This window comes from Vanellus vanellus (assembly GCF_965231255.1).
Source record: "Vanellus vanellus genome assembly, chromosome: 6".
Lineage (NCBI taxonomy): Eukaryota > Metazoa > Chordata > Aves > Charadriiformes > Charadriidae > Vanellus > Vanellus vanellus.
Window position 1 is genome coordinate 1,882,666 of NC_138911.1, and position 20,377 is coordinate 1,903,042.

A 20,377-nucleotide genomic window follows, 5' to 3' on the forward strand; every position below is an offset into this window, starting at 1 on the left:
TGGGGGGTTGCCTGTGTTTGGGGGCCGATGGTGGGTCAGGGTGGTGCCCGTCCTGGTGGCTGGACGCTTCGGGGGGTCACACAGGGGTGGAGTGCCAGCAGCTCTGCGCCCTCAGGGCTCTCAGTAGTCGCCATCACTGTCCTCTGCCAGCACCTCCTGGGTGGGGGCCAGGCTGTGTGCCCCCGGCGTCAGCACCGAGCCAAAAAACAAGGAGCGAAACTGTGGGGAGAAGTGGGGGTCAGGAGGGGGCTGTGCCCTTCCCCCTGCACGCAGGCACACCCGTGCCCATCCCAGACCTTCTTGTGAGGGGGCGTCCCTGGCACAGCTCCTTCTTCCTCCTCTTCCTCCTCGTCCTCGGGGTCGCTTTCGGCTGGACGTGGGGTGCGCAGGGGGAAGGTGGGGCTGGGGGGCACCCCCGAGCCCTCCTCGTAGGCACTGGTTTCCATGGCAATCATGTAGGACTCGAGGTCATCGGCAAAGTCGTCTGATGGGGCAGGCAGGTGGGACACACTGTTGGGGAAAGAGCAAGGAAGCAAGGGCAGAGTGGAGACCGTTCACTCTGGGCCCTACTGATGGCAGCTGGAGGGCTGAGCTGGGACTGGGAGCCTCCCTGAGGGTGACATAAACTCCGCTTACCCATTGGCTGTGGGGGGCTGCGAGTTGCTTTCTGTGTCCGAGAGGGTGGCCAGCACCAGGTGGACCTCGAGCACGGCATCGTCCAGGGTGAAGACCACTGGCCTGGGGGCACAGAGGGCCTGAGGAGGGGGGGCAGGAGACAGGACTAGCACAGAGGGGTCAGGATGCCCACTCCTACCTGCCGGGCGCGTCGTAGTGGATGGTGAGGGGCAGGTTGGAGGCCTCGGCGAAGGTCAGCAGGCCCTGGGGACAAAGAGGAGGTTGAGGGGGGCTGAGGAGTGACCCGTGGCTGGGACTGGGGGGCCCAGGCAGGGACTCACCCGAAACTCCTTGAGGCAGAAGGTGATGCGGGAGCCTGGGGCCACGGCCACCGTCTGGAACTCGTCCTCGGCCAGACACAGCTCCGTCGCCATTGTCTTGCTCCGCTCTGGCCAGGGCAGGGGGGGAAGGAGGTGGGTCAGGGGGCTGTGCCAGCACCCCACAGCCAGGGAAGGCGCACCCCCAGCCCACAGGGCTCACCCGCCTCTTCCTCCACATAGTTTCGAAGGCTGATCTTGCCCCCGGGGCCAGCCCCCAGTGTCACTTCAGCCAGCGTCTGGGGGAAGTGGACCACGGCCTCTGCCAGCACCCTGTGGGCACATGGAGGGGGGGGACACACCTGGGGCTGAGCACCCCAAACCCCGCAGGGCCAACTGGGGTCCCTCATCCCTTTCTGAAGCCCCCTGCCCATCCCAGTGCCACCCCAGTGTTCCGTTTGTACCCCCTCTGCCCACGCCAGTGCCACCCACATACCCCTTTGTCACCCCAGCCTCTACTGGCTGTCCGTCCCCCTGACAGTATCCCCTCCCCGTGTTGCTGCCAGCCCTGCTCACCGTGCCGGGGCGCAGAGGGTGCTGGCACAGCGTTGGGTGTCGAAGACGGCCTGCAGCCGCTCGCACTCCTGGAAGGCCAGGTTGTGCGTCTTGGTGACTCCTGGCAGGGAAGGCACCGGCTCAGCGGGACAGGACGGTGGTGCCACCATGTGTCCCCACAACCGTGTCCCCACCAGCACTCACCGTACTTGCAGTGAAGCTGCACGACCAGGCGGCTGGCCCGGGGTTTGAGCAGGATGAGGCATTTCTCCACCGTCTTCTCCAGTGAGGGCAGCGAGCGGAAGACACCCAGGAAGGACTACGGGCAAGGGGACATGGATATGTTGACGGTCACCCTGCCTCCCCCCCCCTCCAGGAGCAATGGGGAGCTTTGGAGGCGCCTGGGCAGAGTGCTGCACCTTCATGAGGACTTTGCATCGGAAGAGCTCTCTGTCAGGCTGGGGGTCGCCCGCCTCATACCGCTGGAAGAAGAGGGGCGCGAAGAGGAAGGAGGCAAAGGCCGAACGTGAGGAGTTGACGGTGCGCAGGGACAGCTGGCGGGGGGGGGGGGGGGAGGGGGAGGAAACACACATCACAGGACATGCTGGCACCGCCTGCCTCCCACGGCGGGGACGTAGGCGGGCACAGGCGGCCTCCCAGCTCCCAGCCACCCCCCACCCCCCTGGTGTCCCCCTACCCCGCTCTGGGTGGGCTCCAGGTACAGCTCGTCCCCGATGCGGGACAGGGAGTGCACAGCTCGGCCGAAGACTGGGGGGGCGGTGAGGAGAGGGGGGGGTGAGGCAGGGCACCCCCAGCCCTCCCCCTCCCCCCGTCCTCCCCCCCCCCCCCCCGGCCCTGCTCACCTTTGACGTTGCCACCGAGGACGACACACTTCATGGCGCTGGGAACCGGCATAGGACACGTGGGGGCTTCGCGCCTTCCTGCCCCGGGCCCCGCCCCCGCACTGAGGCCACGCCCCTCACCAGAGGCCACGCCCCCACCGGATGGTTGCGCACGGCGGCCTCACTCCCCGCCCCGCCCCGGAGCGCCTCGGCGTTGCCGGCCCCCCCCCTCCGCCCCCTCCCCCCGGAATGGTCTCGCCCGCCCGCCCCCCCCCCCCCCCCTCGATCCAGCCCCACAGTGGTTCCGTCCGCTCCAGCTCCGCAGCGGGCCGCCACCTTCCCCGCTTCCGTGCCCGCCCTCGCTCGCCGCCTTCCCATTGGACGGGAGCCTGCCTCCGTCCCGCCCCCTCCGCCGGCCGATTGGTCGGCGCGGCCGCGTGACGGCCCGGTGGCGTTCTCGCCTCACGTGACCGGGGGCAGCCCGCTCCGGGCGGCCGGCGGCGCGCGCGCGGGCAAGCCCGTCCCCCAGCAGCTTTCTATTGGGCGGCAGGGCGCAAGCGGTTGGAGTGACGTGTCGATCAGCCAATGGGGCTTCGAGGGCGAGCGACGGGTGTGCGCCCCTCAAGATGGCTCCCTGGGCTGGGGCCCCAGTAACCCGGTTCGGCTCCAGGCCCTCCCCCGGACCCCTGTGGCATCTCGTTTGCCCCCGGACCCTTCGCTGGGCTCTCTCCAGGGTCTGTGCCAGGCCCCAGCCCTCTCCCGAAAGGATCCTCCGGGGTCCCCGGGCCTCTCCGAGGGGGCTGTGATGTCTCCGATGGCTTTGGCAGCCCCGGCCTGCTCCATGGCTCTCCACAGGACCCGGCCTGCCTCCCCACACCTGCTCCCCTGCCCCTCAGAGGCTCCTGCTGGGGCTCCAGCTGCCCCCTTCTCCCTTCAGCAGCTGTCCCATCGATGCCTGGTGAGTATCCCCTCACGCCTGGCTCTCCCTTCTCTCCCAGGGTAAGGCTGCGCTCTGTCACGTTCACCCTCTCCTTCCCTTCAGCTCAGCCCCTCCATCAAGCTGCCGCCGCCGCCAGCCCCTGCCCACGCTCCAGTGGCACGGTGCTCCCCGGTGCCCACCCCAAGGGCCGAATCTGTGGGGCTGGGAAGGGCTGCAGCTCCCTGGAGCCGGGTAGCCGCCCACGCAAAGGAGCCTGGTGTTTGGCGGACCCTCCTGGGCAGCAGCTGAGGGCACATGGGCAAGCGGGGATGCTGTGGCTGGGTTGGTGGTGGTTAATGGTCTCTCCATCCTGCACGCTGTGGCATGGTTGCAAGCGGGAAGCTCGTACCTGGAAGGTCGGTGCCATGTCTGAGGCAGGCAGGGGTATGGAAGCAGTAAAGAGGTTAAGGGGACTCGCCGGGGAGGCTGGGTGAGGGGGAGCTCAGCAAATTGCTTTCCTCACACAGGCAGCCAGCCCGGAGCGACTGGCTCTCAGGTTGAGGCCTCGAGGGAGGCCAGAGGATCTGGCTGCAAGGAACTTGACTCGCGCTCGAAGCAGGGTCCTTCAGCCGGCTCCCGCCTGCGGCAGGATCAGCGGCTGCCCAAGTCCCTCCTCCTGGGCTCTGTGGCTGCGGAGCCCGAGCTGAGGGGCCCCAGCACTCAGCCTGTGGAGCAGGGCTGGCACCTGAGGGGGGAGACGGGGAGGGGGGGTGCGGAGCCCCTTTCCCATGGCTGCTGTCCTCCAGCACGCAGCCACAGCATCTCCTCCTCCTCTCTTCCATCTCAGGTGCGCCGCTGGTGCTCAGCGCCTCTCTGAATGCCCCGTGTCTGGGATTTTGGACCTGACGCCCCTCAGCAGCGCATCCCCTCCAGGTACGCAAACTTTCGACCTTTGCAGGGCTGCTCTGCAGGCCAAACCACGTGTGTGCGGCTGGGCTCAGACTGCAGGCAGGGAGCTCAGGGGGCTCCCAGCCCTGCCTTGGCCTGGGCCCGGGGTCCGGCCCCATGGGGTCAGCTGGATCTGCCTCCCTCCGCTCTTGGGATGAGCACTGGCTACTGGCCCCTTCCTCCCAGGAGGAGGAGGAGGAGGACGGGATTGTGTGCGAGCGTCCGTTCCAGCTCTTGAACAGCAGCCGGGCTCCTCTGGAGCCGGCATCCCCAGGAGGGGCTCTGGCCTCGGGGCTCAGCGTTTTATGGGGCTGTGGATAGGACGCAGCTGGCTGCGGTCGTGACACACACACCTCAGCGGTGGCCAAAGCCACGCGCACCCCTCCCTCTTCCCCTGGCCGCCCTGAGCCAGTGCTGATGAGGCACTGGGGACCAGACTGGAGACTGGCTGTGGGTAGGAGCCTGGCAGCCCTCACGGGACACTAAGCACAGCCCCAGCGTCAGGGGTCCTCATCCCTGTCACCTTCCCTGCCATCCCTGGGTGCCCCCTCCCACCTGGCGATCTCAGAGCTATCTCCCGTTGCCGGTGGCTCTCCGCTCCCCTGAGAGCGGCAGTTTCCTTCCCGGCCTGGTGTACCGAGCACATGGCGCGGTGCCCTCGCCCAGGCAGCGGCGTGGGGAGACAGACGGCCACAGCTGGGCTCCTGCTCCCTGCCCGGCAGGAGGGGACAGGCGCCCGCCGCTGCTGGGCCAAATGTCTGCTTGGTGCCCCGAGACATCCCCTGCCTGTGCCCCAGAGATGTCCCTGAGGAGCTGGGACAGTGCCCTGTTTCCCCAGCCCACGGCTCGGAGGAGCTGCAGGCAGTTTGGAGCTAAAACCCTCCCCGGTGCCAGGGCTTTCTGGGTCTGCCTCGGAGCTCAGGGCACTGAGCAGCTCCTCTTCTCTCCCTCCTCCATCTGCCAGAGGCCCAGGGCTCTGGTGCAGCCCCGGGATGTTGTGGACGGATGTGCCCGCCGCAAAGGTCAGCAGTGGGAGGCAGGGCCGGCAGTGGCGCCAGCGGAGGGACCCGCGCCGCCCGGGCTGGGACGAAGGTGAGGTCAGCTGCCCACAGCGCTGCCGGTGACGTGGTCCCTGAGGGCAGGGGGGACACAGCCTCACCCACGCAAGGCTGTCATGGGGCTGGGTGGGTGGCAGGGCCTGCAGAGGAGGAGGAGGAGGATGCCTTGTTGGGGCTCTCCAGACATCTGACCCGCCTGTGGCTTGTGCCCCCCTTTGTCCCAGGGGTGGCAGGGGCTCCATCTCAGCACCGACGGCTGGCACTGGGGTCTCCGGCAGAGGAGAGGGAGCTGGGAAGGGATCTTGCGCTCACCGCTGGGCTGCTGGCTGTTTGAGGGGGCTGCCACAGCACTGCTGGGTTGGGGGACTCGTGCCACGTCTGCTGGCCATATTACCTCCCTCCTCCTCCTCTTCCTCCTCCTCTTCCTCTCTTCTCTCTCAGGTGTTGGCTGAGCGTGAACCATGCAGTCGCAGAGCTGGAAAACTCCCCCAAAACAACCTCGGCGCTGCCTTCGGCGGGCAGAACTTTTTGGTCCCCCAGGCTGGCAGCCGCTCCTGCAGCTCCGGCCGCGCTGCAGTCCCCCCGGGGGACGCGAAAGCGGCTTTTCCCAACTGCTCCACGCTGCTGGCGAGGGGCTGTTTGCTCCGGGAATGGGGGGAAACCAGATACCCTGCACCGCAGCCGGGGGAACGGAGCGGAGAGGCCGGCTCCACGCCGTGCGGGCAGTGGTGGAGGTGGGGGACCCCCTCCGGCACGCTGCCGGGGAGCCGAGCCAAGGCACCTTCCCACAGCCACATCTGTTGGGTGCTTCCTGGCGGATTCGCCACCAAATCCGCGGCTCCCAAGCAATAAATCACCTCGGCACCGTCGCGATGTGTGTCGGTGACTGGTTTATCTGTATTGGGGGTCCCTAAACCCAGAGCTGGTGGGTTTGGCGCCGAGGGTCCCTGTGGATTTGGGGAAAGGCTGGTCTCGGTGTGCCCCGAGCTGCCACCCTGCTGCTCCGTGTCCCGGGGAAAGCTAGGAGGGGCTCAGACCTGGCCAGGGCTGGGGGGGCTGAGCCGAAACGAATCCGGCTGTTACCTCCCGGCCCTTCCCGGCGCTCCCGAGCAGCGCCGGCCGGCCAGCGCCTTTGTTTTAAACAAAGCTTTTTTTTCGGGGGAGCCAGCTCAGGCGAGGACATTCCCCTCGCCGCCCAGAGAGCCCCCATCTTTCCCCTGCCTCCGTGGCAGCACCCACTCGTGGATGTGGGTCACGAGGGGAAGGCATGGGATTGGGGTGTGGGGGTGTCTGGCTGTCGGATCACCCCCCTGCTGCTGCCGGGGTCGGGCTCAGCAGGGTTTTACACCCCTGGGGGGGTCAAGCCACCCAGCCCGCTCGCCCCGAGTGGGTTACGAGAAATGCCACGGTCACGGCCAAGGTCCCCACGGGCGCCGGGTCGGGGTTCGCCCTAACGAGGGAGGTTAATTAGAGAGGTTAATTGGGAAGGCAGCGGCTGCTGGCTCTCGCGCCCTGCTGAGGCTGGAGGAGGGGGGTGTCATCAAGCGGGACCGGGGGGTTCCCTCCCCATCCCCCCGTGACCGTGGCAGGGGGTGCGGGCAGCAGGAGCTCGGGCAACCCGCGGGACCGGGAGCACCGGGGGAAGCTCCCACCTTCCCCGGGGGGGGGGGAGGGTGTCGTTGTCCCCCCCGGCTCCGGCAGCCGGTGCGGGGGGCTGAGCCGCCACCGCTCCGAGGGGCTCCGGCTCTGCCGGGACCCGACAGCGGGACCCCGACGGACGCGCTCCCCCCCTGCTCCCGGTCGCTCACCTGCCGCCGCCCCGGGGCCGTCCCGGCGGGGCAGCGACCGCGGCGCTCCCGGGAGCCGGGGCAGGGACCGAGGGGAGTGTGTGTGGAGGGTCGCCCCCCCGCCCCCCCCCCCCGGGACCCCCTCTCTTTGCCGGCCGAGCGGCAGGGGAGGGGGCTGGCCGTGGCAGAGGAGAGGCGAGGACAGCCTCCCTCTGTCTGTCTGTCTGTCTGTCCGTCCCGCCACCCGTCCCTCGGTGCCTGCCCGGCTCTGCGCCTCCCCATCCCTCCAGCCCCCCCTCTCCTCCTCTCGGGGGGGTGGTGGTGAAGGGGAGGGGGGGGGCAGGCTGGCACCCCCCGCCCCCCCCAAACCACCCCCCCCCCTCCCCGCCCCGGCCCCGCTGCGGGGCGGCGAGAGGAGCCGCTCCGCCGCACCTCGCCCCGCTCCCCCCCCCCCCCCCCAACCCCCCCCAACCCCAAACCTCCCCTCCCCGGACCCCCCCCCCCCACCTCCACCCCCCCACCCCCCCGGGGGACCGGGCTCTCGGCGTGCGGCGGCGGCTCTGCACGTCGGGAGGAGAAGAGGCGAGAAGGGCTCCGACCGGCAAATGGGAACCGGAGTCCCGGTCCGGTGTGCGGGACCGCTGCCTGCTTGTCCGGGAACCTCAAACCACGCACCCACCGTCCCGGTACCGCATCTGTCCCATATGGAGCTGAGAGCAGGTAGGACCCCCCCCTCCCACCCCCCTCGACCCCCCTACTTTATCCCCACACCGACCCCGCACCGGCCCCGCCGCTGCCACTAACAAAAGCCGGGCGGGAGCCAGAACCGGGGCGGGGGGAGGGAGAAAAATGTTTGGGGGTGGGTGGGTGTCCCCCCGAGTCCTGCCCGACCGGCAGCACCCCGGGAACCCCCTTTTCCCCTTCTCTCTCCACCGCCTTCCACGGCGCCGGGGTTCGGCTCCAGCCTCCCCGCACCTCTGCCCGGGCGCCGGGACCCCCGGGGATGGGGAAGGGGAGGGAATGGGGAAGGGGGTGGTGGGGGGACGTTTAGGGAGGGGGGAGTTGGATGGAAAGGCCGGGGGAGAAGGGAGGGAATGAATGGAGCCCGCTCTTGTGTACAATTGCATCAAATACATTCTTGAAAGCAACCTGGTTCTGCTTAACACTTGAATTTTGAAAAAAAAAAAAGCAAAGAAAAAAAAAAAAGCAAAGAAGGGAGGCAGCAGCTTGGAGAGGGTGTATGCGAGCTCGAGGGTTTTTTTTTTTTGTGTGTGTGTGTGTGTGTGTTTTTTTTTTTTTTTTTATTCTTGCATTCCTGGACACCAATCAAAAGAGCAAATCAAGGGAGGTGGAAGGGGAAGAGGGGGGGGAAAAGGCGGCGAGCGAGGAGGCAGCCGGAGCGTGGTGGTGCGAACCGTGCACGCACTCGCACACCAAAAAAAAAAAAACCCACCCAACCCGCGCGACTTTTTTTCTTTTTCTTTTTTTTTTTTTTTTTCCACCTAACACCCAAGCAAACACAAACCAAAACAAATAGGGAGAGGGTAAAAAAAAAAAAAAAAAAGAAAAAGGAAAGAAAAATAAATAAATAAATAAAAAAAACACAAAACCCTGAGCGAGCGCAAAGCGAGCCAGGGCAGAGGCGAGCAGGCGGGCTCGGCCGGCCGCTCGGGGCGCGGAGCAAGAGCCAAACCCCCGTTTTGGGTTCTTCTCGCCTCCCCCCCTCCCCACCCCCAACCTTACCCCGTACCCCGACTATGTTAAATGTTGCTGGGGAGCTCTCAGGTAAGACCGAGGCGCTGGGTGCTGCCGGCCGGGGCCGGGGCGGGGGGCTGCCTGCGCTCTGCCTGCCATGGTTTTTCCTTTCCGAGCCACTGCTGATTTTAATTTGATGTGATTAAAACGTCTGTCTGGCTTTGGGATTGATTTAAGACTTTCCCCTCTCCTTTTTTTTTTTTTTTTGGTGGTTTTTTTTTTTTTTTTTTTTTTCCCCTTTCTCTCGTTCCCTCTTTTCCATGCATGTTTGTGATTACCAGGGAGGGAACCGCCGCTGAGCACGGAGAATTAAACCCCAGGACTGACAGAGGGGAGGAAAATGAAAGTCGTTGGGATTTGAGAGGGGCAGGAAGAATTATTTTTCCTGCCCGGGGCTGGATTTCGCGGCTCTCCTCGCAATGCCTTTGCTGGAGCGGGCGCGATTCCTCCGGGAAACGGCAGCGAGATTTTTGGGGTGCTGTGGAAATGTCGGTGTCCGGAGGGGACTGTCCCTGGAGCTCCCACCGTGGCTGCGGGATGGCTTTGTTACCCCAGTCTGAGCGATTCGGGGATCCTGGGAGAGCCGGGGCGGTTGGGGGACTAGCCGGCCCCGCGGCACACCGGAGTCGGGGGCTCCTCGTTGGGAAAGGAGGGGGAAAATGCTGGAAAACACCCTTAAAAGGTCAAACTGTGGGCGCTGCGAGGCTCCGCGGGCTCCCACCCGGTGGGACCGGGGGCCGGGGGCAGCACGAGGCCGGCGCCGAGTTTGGCTCCAGCTCCTGCGGTGCCGGCGTGACGCAGGACGGGCAAAGCGGGGCGAGCGCCGGGGAACCGGAAAAGCGAGGCCGGGATTCCGAGCGGCTCCATCGCCCTCTCTTGTCCCTTCTTTTTCCCTTTCCCGCCCGCTGCCGGGACCGGTGGACGTACCCGGGGAGCGGGTGGCCTGTGGTTAGCCGGTGACCGGCACCGGGACGGGCAGGGAAGGAGACACAGAGCCCGGCACGGCGGGAGGAGCCGTGGGGCGAGAGCCTGGCTACCGCCGGCTGCCCTGACCCCGTTCCCCATTTTGGGGGCATCCCCAGGCGGCGACAGCCCGGCCTTTTGGCCCCGGCAGGGCTCGGGGACGCTCGGCAGCACCGGTGTCCCCGCGCCTATTTAGCAGGCTGCGCGAGGGTACGGTGGCGGCGCACATCTGGGCTGCATTAGGCGCAGCCCGCGAGCAGCCTCCGAAGGGAAATGCGGAGGGCTCTGCTTACAGGGCCGGGCTGGGGGAAGATTTATGCCCTGCTAAGTGGCACAGAGCTCCATAAATCACGCTCTACCCCCGTCCCGGTCCTACCTGCTCCACCGCCGGGGCAACGCCTGTCCCCCTGTGCCACATGGGGGGCTGGCAGGCACCCCGCTGCCCGGCACAGGGTACCCGTGCTCGCTCGCCCGCCCGCCGAACGCCAGCGATCCGGCAGGCACACGGGGATGCGCTCGTCTCGGCGCAGATGGAACATCTGGGCAGCAGCCGGCACGGCTTGTGCCGGCAAACCGCTGGCCCGGCAGCGCCGTGGCCCTGTGTGGCGTGTGGCCCGTGGGTGACGGAGGCATCCCGGGCTTGGCCGGGGTGCTGTGGGGACATGGGGGTGTCTCGGGGATGAGGGTACGGCTGTCCCCAGCGGGTACGGCCACGCGGAGCTGCCGGTCCCACGCTAACCCGGCCGGGCAGCGTCCCCGCGGCACGGTGGCAGCTGCCGGGTGGGACACGCCAGCGGTGGCAGCGGGTCCGGATTGTGCCGGGGGACGGAGAGGGATGTGCCGCGCAGGGCTGCGCGGTGCCGCGTGGGCTGGCGCCGGGGGTCCCCCCGCTCCACCGCCCCACCGCTCAAACACCCCACGGGTGCGGGGGGCTGCGCAGCTCCGCGACCTGCGCCGGGAAGGGGTGGGAGGGCAGCGGGGGCGCCTTGCGTGGCTCACGGGGTGCCGGTGGGTGCCATGCCCGTGCCGGGCTGGCTGTGCGTGCGGGGCGGTGGGGTCTGGTTGGGATTAGGGGCCTGTTGTCCCCCCACACACACCCCCCCTTCTCCATCTTGCCGGCGGGGGTGTTTCCATCGTGCCGCTGGCTGGAGCCGGATGGGAAATCCAGGCCCAGCTAATTACGGCCTCGCTGGAGTCTCCCGTGCGCGGCCGCATTTATAAACACACGGAGGAGACAGGATGTAAACACTCAGCGCTGCGAGCGCAGGAACGGCCGGGATGGGACAGGGGGGGACGTGCTCCCCCCCCACCCCTCCGTACCCCCACCCGCTCCCCATCCCCGCACGCACCCATCACGGCGGCGTCGCTCGCCGGGAGCCGTGTGGGGACAGGGACTCAGTGGGGACATGGTGGGCAGAGGGTCCACAGGCAGGGCTGGTGAATTTTGGTGGTTCCCGGAGAGCCGGGAGAGGGGGTGGAATGGAGGTGCGGGGTGGGAGCAGGCAGGTGGTATCCCATGGGATGGGGATGGGATGGGGATGGGGACCCCACTGCAGTGGCCGTGGCTGCTGTGGGGGACAGCAAGGACACGTGTCCTTCCCATCACTGCTCGGGGACCGCTGATGTCCGGGTATGGGGCACAGCGGGAACGTCCTCACGGCTTCACAGGCTCTACCCGGTGCCACCGTGTCACCTCCCCAGCCCCAGCAGGGTTAAATGCCAGCAGCTTGGGGACACAGAGGCGTCTGTCCTTGTACCCTTGAGCATCACCCACTCCGAGACCCACGGAGCAGCGGGCACAGCCTGGCTGCCACGTTGTGGGGCGGGGGGGGGGGGGGGGGTGTGTGTGCGAAACGGCCCCGTGACGGCGCACGGGGAAGGGTTAAGTGCTGCCGGTCAGGGTTGCAGGCAGCCTGGCCAGCACCGCTGCCAGCCTTGCCCGCAGGCAGGGCTACTTTTTCCTCAATGCCACGGTCACGCCTGGCCACCGCGGGACCTCCCCGGGCTGGGCTCGCACCCGAGAGCCAGCGCCGGGGATGGGGCCGCGGGGTGGGATGGGGCTCTGCTCGCCGCTGGACACCGGCCCATCAGATACGGCGGTTCCCGCCGCGGTGCCGGGGGGGCCGCGGGGTTGGCTCGCCTCCGTGCGTGCCCGGGGGGGCTCCAGTGCGAGGGTCTGTCCCCCTCACCCCTCACCCCCCCCCCTTCCCGGCTGCCGCCTCCGCTCCGGGGAGCCGCTTTGCCACGAGGGTTTCGGGAAAGCGGCTCTGGGTGGCTTGTGGTCACTCCTGACCTCGGCGGCTCTGCCCACAGCATGCCCGGGGAACAGCTCACCCGGCACGGCGGCTGCGCTCCCGCCTCGGCCGCTCGCCAGGAGGTCTTGGCCAGCGCCGGCCACCCGCGCCACCGAAGGGGTGGGTGGCTTTACGGCAGGGCAGGGGACGCCGTGCGCATCCCCACCAAAGGTGGGTGAGCAACATGCCTGCCGGCCGCGTGTCCGAGGGATGCCCGCGGCACCTCCGGTGGGTCCTGCCACTCACCGGCAGCGTGGGTGCCCCGCGGTGCTGCCGGCACTGCCCGGGGGGGTGCCCAGTCCCATGTCCCCGGTCGCCCCGGCTCACCGGGGCCAAATGGGTGACCCCGGGCAGCCACGCCGTGAGCTGCTTACGTGGGCTGGGAGCATCCTGGCCAAGCTCCAGGGCCGGTTTTGAAACCCTCGGGTTCTTCCTCTCCGACGTCACCGTGATCCAGCTGTGCCGGCCCCGCGCCTCCCTCCTCCCCGCCGGGCCGCCGCCGCCGCCGCCATTGTCTGTGCCGGTGCCCAGACATTTTCCGCCCGGCGCCGAGCCGCTGTGACCGTGCTGGGTGAGGGAGAGCGGCTGCTCCGCGGGGCAGCTGGCACGGCTGGGCCACTGCCACCGCTGCGCCGTGGCCACCATCACTGCTGTGCCACCCGCATTGAGGTGCCGCGGCCGTGTCTGTGCTGTGGCTGTGCCGTAGCCACTGCTGTGCCATGGCCATGTCAGTGCCATCTCTGTGCCATGGCCACCGCCTTGCCACCCACATTGCTGTGCCGTGGCTGTGACAGTGCCACTGCTGTGCCACAGTCACCATCACTGCTGTGCCACCCACATCGCTGTGCCATGGCCACGTCTGCGCCACTGCTGTGCCATTGCCACGTCTGTGCCACCAGTGTGCCGTGGCCACCACCGTGCCACCCGCACTGCTGTGCCATGGCCGTGTCTGCGCCACCGCTATGCCATGGCCACCATCGTGCCACCACCACGGCCGTGCATCCCACCGTCTCCTGGCCATCAGCCATCCCCTTCCGCCACACACCTTCCTCCCTCCTCCTCCTCCTCCTCGTGCTCCTCCATCCCGTGCTCCGGCCACCTGCCCGGCCGCTGCCGGCGGCTCCATCCCCATCTCTTCCCTGCCAGCCCTGGCGCTCCCCCCCGGCCCCGCTCCCCCCCCGGCTGTGTTTGGTTTGGCCGCCGCAGCACCAGGGCTGGTGTAAATCCCGCGCTGGAAACTCGAGCCGGCGGCGGGCGAGGGTCCGGCCAGCCCAGCGGTGTCGGGGCTCGGCCAAAGCAAACACCCGGGGGTGGGTGAGTCACCGCCACGGGGCCCCCCCCCGCCGCCCGTCCCACGCACGTTTGCACGCATGCAAGGCAGGACAGCGGCACGCTCCGTGCGCCGGGACGCGTCGGGATGCACCGGCACGCCGGGGCCCGGCCACGGGCAAGCGGCTTCACGTGCCCACCGTGGGGCACGGCTGCGTGTCGGGGCGCCGGCGCGGGGTGGGGATAAGCACACGGTGTGCCTGCGCCGGCACGCGCCCTGTGTCACACGCGGGCACGGTGCGTCACACGCCTTCGCGGTGCGTCACGCGTGCACGCTGCATCATGCGCAGGCGTGGCATCGCACGCGTCTATGGTGTGTTGCGCAGGCGTGGCGTGGCGCGCGCTTATACGCTATGTCATGTGTGTGCGGCGCTTTGCACACTTGCACGGTGTGTCATGCGTGTATGGTGTGTCACAGGCGTGGTGTGCCACGCATGCACAGTGCGTTGCACGGTGCGTCACACACTTATGTGGTGTGTCACACGCCTTTGCAGTGCATCACGCATGCACCGCGTGTTCACACACCTGCGCAGTGTGCATCAACACACTTGTGTGGTGTATCCCACACGTGCACTGTGTGTCACACGCCTGCGTGGTGCATGACACTCCTGCACGGTGTATGGCACACCTGTGTGGTGTATCACATACGTACACGGTGTGTTGCACCCCTGCACAGTGTGTTACAGACACACATGGTGTGTTACACACCTGCACAGTGTGTCGCACACTTACAAACTGTCTTGTGCACCAGCGCGGTGTCACACGCCTGCAAGGTCCATCACACACGCGCACGGTGTTTCACGTGCCTGTGTGACACCCCCCACAACCTCACGGTGCGTCGCACGCCCGCAGAGTGCATCACAGGCGTGAGCAGTGTGTTGCACACCCGCAGGGGAGCTGCACACTCACACGCTGCTGCACCCGGTGGCGGAGGCGCAGGGCAGCCGGGTACCCGCCGCGGCGGGGCTGGCACGGCCGGAGCCGGGGGTGTCCCTGAGGACCCTCGTGCGTCACCGGCGCTTGGCTGCTCCCGGGTTTCCAAACCTCCCGGTGGCTTGTGACGGGGAGCGGTGACGCGCGAGGGCACCGCAGGGCTCCCACCGGCCTCGCCTTCCCGCGGGCGCTGCCCACGCCGGGAGCCCCGCCGAGCTCTGCGGTGATGAGCTGTGCTGGTGGTGGGTCTTCCCGGCGGAGGAGTTGCCGGGAAGCCCAGCTCCCGCGTGCCGAGAGGTGCCAGTTGGCTGGGAGCATCCTGGCCGCGGGCCGCGACCTTTGCACAACCGCCGGCTAACGAAGCCGGAGCTCGTAAGGCCGCCCTGACGTCAGGGGCGATGACGGGGACCCGGTCGGTGGTTTTCCGGCAGTCTCGGCAAAGGTCACCCCACGCTCCGGCCACCCCTGGGGGTCCCTGTCCCACCTCCCCCCCCCCCCCCCCCCCATTCCCCATGGCCATGGTGGTCCCCACCGGGGCAGAGGTTGCCGGCAGCCCCGCGGGATGCCCATCCCGCTCCGGCATTGATGGGGGGTGAGTCGCCGTGCCCAAATATAACCCGGCCGTGCCGTCCCGGCGGGAGCGCCGTGAGCCGCGCTCGCTCCAGACCATATAAAGGATTGTTGCTGCAGCCGGCGGGCGGGAGCGCACGGAGGGGAGCCCGGGGCTCGGCGGTGCTGGCGGGGGTCAGTGCGGCAAGGAGTTGGGGGGGGGGGGGGGGAGGTGCCCCGGTGCACCGGTTGTGCCGGCGACACGGCTGCGGGTCCCCGGCACTGCCCTGTGCCGGGGGATGCTGAGGCACCCGGTACCCACAGGGATGCTGAGGTGCCCTGTTGCAGGTGTGGGTACCCCATGTCCCCACTACACGTAGCCCTTCCGTGCCTCAGTTTCCCCACTTGAAGGGTGACATGGGGGCTCCTCCGGCACATGGGAACGTGCCCACAGCCATGGTGTCCCTGTCACCCCAGGGGTGGCAAGAGGTGCCCCCCCCCCCCCCCCAAACTTTGTGTGTGTGTGTGTGTGTGTGTGTGTCCTAAGGCACCGTGTCCCTGCAGGAGACTCTTGGGGGATCTTCACCTTCCTGTGCGCCGCGCTCTGCAACCTGCCGGCGCTGCCGGCCCTGAACTGCACCGAGGAACTGGGCGCCGGCCAGTCCATCCAGAAGACCTACGACCTGACCCGCTACCTGGAGCACCAGCTCCGCACCCTCGCCGGCACCTATGTGAGTAGGGGAGGAGGCGGGGGGAGGGGGTGTCACCCGCACTGTGCCCCGCTGTCCTGCCCACATGGCACCCAGGGCGGGTGTCCCACTGTCCGTCCTCCCCGTGCCCATCTCCCCTGGGAGGTGCATCGGACATCCCCGCGGGGAGGGGAAGGGAGCGTCCACCACATTGCCACCACGTGGGGACCCCCTGGGGACACCACCCCCCAGGGGGAGGTGTGCACACAAGTGGGAGTGTGCCGGTGTGCACTGCTGTGGCTGCACACGTGTGTGCCTGCACATACGTGTGCATCGGGATGCCTGCGCATACATGTGTGCGTATGCATTGGTGTGCGTGTATTCACGTGTGCCTGCACACTTCTCTGTGTGTGTGTGTGTGTGTGTGTGTGTGTGTGTGCCTGCACACACACGTGCCCTTGTGCATCAGTGTGGCTGCATGCGTGCGTGCCTGCACATGCGTGTGCGCATTGGAGTGTCTTCGTGCGTGCTTGCACACGCGTGTGTGCTTGTGCATCGGTGTCCCTGCACCCACACGTGTGCGCGCGCACAAGGCTCATCCTCGCCAATCCTCCCGGCCCGTGACTCCCCCGCACACGCGTGCGCTGCCGCGCGCGCCCTGCGCTTGCGGGTTGACGTGTTTGCCCTCCCATGCCCTTGCCCGGTGCCAGCGGTGCGGGCGCTGCCCCTCCTTCCCCGGGGGGGCTGTGGGTCTCCCCTGCCGTGCCCGGCTGCACCCGCGCCGGCGGCCAAGGAAATGTCTCATCGGCAGGCAGGGGTGCAGGCATCTGCCTCTCCCTGCCCGCCGGCAGCACCGCATCACGCGGAGGTTCCCCATCTCTGCCCTGACGTGCCCCCGGTGCCGCCGGCTCAGCCTCCGCCGTGGCGGTGGGGGGGGTGCCAAGTGGTGCCAAGGGTGGCAGTGCCGTGGGGCTGGTTGTGGGAAGGGGGGGGGGGGGGGGGGGGGGGGGGGGCTTGAGCCCACCGATGGGTGCCTCCGGGTCCGCTGGCCGGAGCTGTGGGCATGATGGGGAGACTGGGGGTGTGATGGGGAGAGGGACATGGAGGCTGGGGCCGTGGGTGGGAGGGAGATGGAGAGACCTGGGACATGGTGGGAACGTCCACCTGGGGGATGTGGAACCTGGGACATGGTGGGTGCATTCACCTGGGGGACATGGAGACTTGGGACATGGTGGGCATGTCCATCTGGGGGACATGGGATGTGGGCAGGGGGACATGGAGACTGGGGACATGGTGGGCATGGAGACCAGGGACATGAAAAGGAAGGGGATGTGGTGGGCATGTCCAGCTGGGGGACACTGAGACCTGGGAGGTGGGGGACGTGGAGCCTGGAGACACAGTGGGCAGCGTGACACAGAGACCTGGGACAGGATGAGCAGGGGGACATGATGGGCAGGGAGACATGGTGTGCAGTGGAACACGGAGACCTGGGACTTGAAGGACATGTCCACACCGGGGACATGGAGACCTGGGATGTGGAGGACATGGAGACTGGGAACCTGATGGGCAGGGGGGACATGGTATGCAGGGGGATCTGAAGACCTGGGACTTGTTGAGCATGTTCAGATTGGGGACATGGAGACCTGGGATGTGACAGACATGGAGACTGGGGGGACACATGGTGTGCGTGAGACCTGGGACATAATGGGTATGTCCACCTGGTGGACATATAGACTGGGAACCTAATGGGAAGGGGGACATGATGGGCAGGAGGACATGGAGACCTGAGACAAGGGGGACCATGCCCAAATAGGCAACACCGAAACCTGGGACGTGGGGACCATGGAGACTGGGACATGGTGGGCATGAGGACATGGAGACCTGGGATGAGGTGGGGCATGTCCAGACTGGGGGACGCAGAGACCTGGGATGTGTGGGACACAGTGAGCACTGTGGGACTTGGGACGAGGCAGGGGGAGGAGGGGACCAGTCCCTACCCTGACCCCGTCCTCAGTGTGTCCCCCCCACCCCATACCTTGCAGCTGAACTACCTGGGTCCCCCCTTCAATGAGCCCGACTTCAACCCCCCACGGCTGGCGCGTGCCGAGCGGGTGCCCAGCGCCACCGTGGACTTGGACCTGTGGCGCGGGTTGACCGATAACGCCCGCCTGGCCGCCAACTACCGCGCTTACAGCCGCCTCCTCTGCTACCTGCGGGCGCTGGACGGGCAGGCGGGCACCGCCGAGCTGCGGCACCGCCTCGGCCACTTCTGCTCCAGCCTACAAGGGTTGGTGCTCAGCATCGCCGGTGTCATGTCCTCCTTGGGTTACCCGCTACCCGCCGGGCCCGCCGGGCCCTCAGCGCCCCCCGGTACTCCCGTGGCCCCCAATGACTTCCTCAAGAAGATGGATGATTTTTGGTTGCTGAAGGAGCTGCAGACCTGGCTGTGGCGCTCGGCCAAGGACTTCAACCGCCTCAAGAAGAAGGTGCCACCCGCTGTGGTCACGCTGCGCCTGGAGGCGCGGGGCTTCTGAGCCCCCCTCCAATGGTGTGTCGTGTCCCCCCCCCTTCCCGCCTCACCGGGACAGGGATGGGGCTTCTCACCACATGTTCCCACCACCACTTTGCTGTGCCTTGTGGGATGGGGCTCTTGACCCAAAGTGCCACCGATGTCACCTCTCCATCACCAGTGTGCCTTGAGAAATGGGGCTCCTGACCCCAAGTGCCACCAAAGCCACCCTACATCCCCACCATCACCACAATGTGCCTTGAGAAATGGGGCTCCTGAACCCCAAAGTGCCACCAAAGCCACCCATGGCCCCTCTCCATCACCAGTATGCCTTGAGAAATGGGGCTCTTGAACCCAAGTGCCACCAAAGCCACCCCACAGCCCCACCATCACCATACTGTGCCTTAAGGGACAGGGCTCCTCACCCCAAGTGTCACCAAAGCCACCCCACAACCCCACCATCATCACAGTGCCTTAAGGAGTAGGCCTCCTGACCCCAAAGTGCCACCAAAGCCACCTCACATCCTCTCTGTCACCACGCTGTGCCTTAAGGGATGGGGATCCTGACCCCAAAGTGCCACCAAAGCCACTCATGTCCCAACCGTCTGTGCCTTGAGGAGGGGGGTGGTGCCACCACGGTGTCCCCATCGCCACACTGTGGCCACCCCACCAAGCTCCTCCCCCTGCCCCACGGTAGCAATAAGCCCCACCCCCAAGAGTGGGTCCAAGCCCCGCCCACCACAAAAGGACCAACCCCTGAATAAGCCCTGCCCCACCCTGCAGCAAGCCCCTCCCCCAGGAGCGATAGGCTCCGCCCCTCCTGGGATGGCAATAAGCCTGTGTAGCAAACCCCGCCTCCTCCCTACATCAGGCTCCGCCCTGTTGCCCAAGCCACGCCTCTCCCATGGTTACCTAGCAAGCCACAAGCCCCGCCCCCCGGGAGGGTGGGGCTGCAGTGGGCGGGGCGGGAGGCGGGGCCCCAGGGCTGCTGTCCCAGTGCGTCTATGAGTGTTTATTTATTGGAGATGTTATTTATTGGGGTATTTATTGCAGAAGATCTATTCTTGTATGAACGAATAAAAAGCCTTTCTCCAGCACCCCTCCCCCCTCCCCACCCTGCCCCGCCCACGCCACAGTGGGGCAAGGAGCCGGTGGTGTCATCAGTAGGGACCAGAGTGAACGGGGTAGCTGCCCCAGGTTCTGAGCTCAGAGTGGGGCTTGGGGTGTCATCTGTGTGTCCCCCAGCTGGGGAGTGGCAGGGTGGGGAGCCAGGACACCCCCCCCCAGACCTGGGTGGCCCCATTTTATGCCTCCTCCCCCAGCCTGTGGTGACGGTCACCCCTGTGCCCCCCACTCCCCGGGTCCTACTCGAGGGGTGACCACCAGGGTGTAGAAGGTACCGGGTTGGGGCAGAAAGCCCACGGCCCGGATGGCCCGTTGCGAGGGGGTGTTTTGGGGCAGCACCCCCAAATAAATGGGGAAGCCGCGGGCGTGCAGCTCCCGGCCCAGGGCACCCAGCGTCACCCCGCTCAGCCCTTGGCCACGCCAGGCAGGCAACGTGTAGCCGTGGCTCAGGCAGCCCAGGGGGTCCAGCAGGGACCAGGAGACGGGGCGGGAGCGGGGTCCCAGCAGGCAGGCGCTGGGCAGAGCCCGCACCAGTCCCAGCAGGAACCGGTGGCTGCGGGCATTGCCCCCAAAACCCCAGGTGGCGTTGAGCAGCGGGACATGGGACAGGGACACGGGTGCCAGGCGTAGTCCAGGAGGTACCCTGTAATGGGGCAGAGAGGAGAGAAGGGGACGGGGGAACTCCCCCACCATGGCACGGACATGGGGGTGGCACGGAGGAGCTGACGCACCCCAGCATGGGATGGGGGACCCACCATGTCACCCAGGGACCCACCTTGCCACCCAGGGATCTGCTCAGGGACCCACCGTGACACCCAGGGGTGTACTCAGGGGCTCTTTTGCTACCCAGGGATGTGCTTGGGAACCCTCAGGTCACATAGGGATGGGATTGGAGACCCCTGTGTGTCACCTGGGGATGTATTCATGGACCCCTGTGCCACCCTGTGACGTCCTTGGGGACCCCTGTGCCAACCAGGGATGTGCTTGGGGACTTTTGTGCCACCCAGGGATATCACTGGGACCCCTGTACCACCCTGGGATGTGCTTAAGGACCCTCATGTCACTTGGGGATGTATTCATGGACCCCTGTGCCACCCTGGGATGTGTTTGGGGACCCCTGTGCCACCCTGGGATGTGAATGGGACCCCTCTACCACCCAGGAATGTGACTGGGACCCCTGTGCCACCCAA

General features: G+C 67.1%; 2 protein-coding genes and 1 long non-coding RNA gene across 5 annotated transcripts; 2 read left to right on the forward strand and 1 right to left on the reverse strand.

Annotated features, from left to right (window-relative positions):
• Positions 1–89: 89 nt before the first annotated feature.
• Positions 90–2,425, reverse strand: LOC309673681 (cell cycle checkpoint control protein RAD9A-like). 2 transcript variants are annotated; one of them, XM_082485531.1, is made up of 11 exons: positions 2,351–2,425; positions 2,185–2,255; positions 1,907–2,041; positions 1,692–1,806; positions 1,509–1,608; positions 1,156–1,265; positions 957–1,063; positions 815–879; positions 637–738; positions 297–510; positions 90–219 (listed from the first exon to the last, which is right to left on the reverse strand). In XM_082485531.1, exons 1-11 carry the CDS (start codon positions 2,400–2,402, stop codon positions 121–123), a joined length of 1,170 nt encoding a protein of 389 aa, XP_082341657.1. In that variant the 5' UTR covers positions 2,403–2,425; the 3' UTR covers positions 90–120. The 2 variants fall into 2 exon arrangements, with proteins under 2 accessions (XP_082341657.1, XP_082341658.1); XM_082485532.1 differs by lacking the exon at positions 1,509–1,608 and having other exon boundaries at positions 1,692–2,041.
• A 622-nt stretch (positions 2,426–3,047) lies between these two features.
• Positions 3,048–6,112, forward strand: LOC309673686. Its single transcript, XR_014269333.1, has 4 exons — positions 3,048–3,287; positions 4,096–4,181; positions 5,161–5,288; positions 5,696–6,112. It is a non-coding gene; the product is annotated as an uncharacterized lncRNA (long non-coding RNA).
• A 1,534-nt stretch (positions 6,113–7,646) lies between these two features.
• LOC309673804 (cardiotrophin-like cytokine factor 1) lies at positions 7,647–18,087 on the forward strand (the record flags this gene model as incomplete). Of its 2 annotated transcripts, none has more annotated exons than XM_082485674.1 (3): positions 7,647–7,761; positions 15,429–15,595; positions 17,596–18,087. In XM_082485674.1, the coding sequence occupies 3 exons, from the start codon at positions 7,647–7,649 to the stop codon at positions 18,085–18,087; spliced, it is 774 nt and encodes a 257-aa protein (XP_082341800.1). The 2 variants fall into 2 exon arrangements, with proteins under 2 accessions (XP_082341800.1, XP_082341801.1); XM_082485675.1 differs by lacking the exon at positions 7,647–7,761 and adding an exon at positions 8,642–8,826.
• Positions 18,088–20,377: the final 2,290 nt, after the last annotated feature.

Bases quoted from the DNA above. Each gene is read 5' to 3' on its own strand.
- LOC309673681 (XM_082485531.1), bottom strand. From the start codon at position 2,402: ATGCCGGTTCCCAGCGCCATGAAGTGTGTCGTCCTCGGTGGCAACGTC. The intron at 2,256-2,350 runs GTGAGCAGGGCC...CCGCCCCCCCAG, and splicing joins CCTCGGTGGCAACGTCAAAG to TCTTCGGCCGAGCTGTGCAC. The intron at 1,064-1,155 runs GTGAGCCCTGTG...TGCCCTGGCCAG, and splicing joins CTATGTGGAGGAAGAGGCGG to AGCGGAGCAAGACAATGGCG.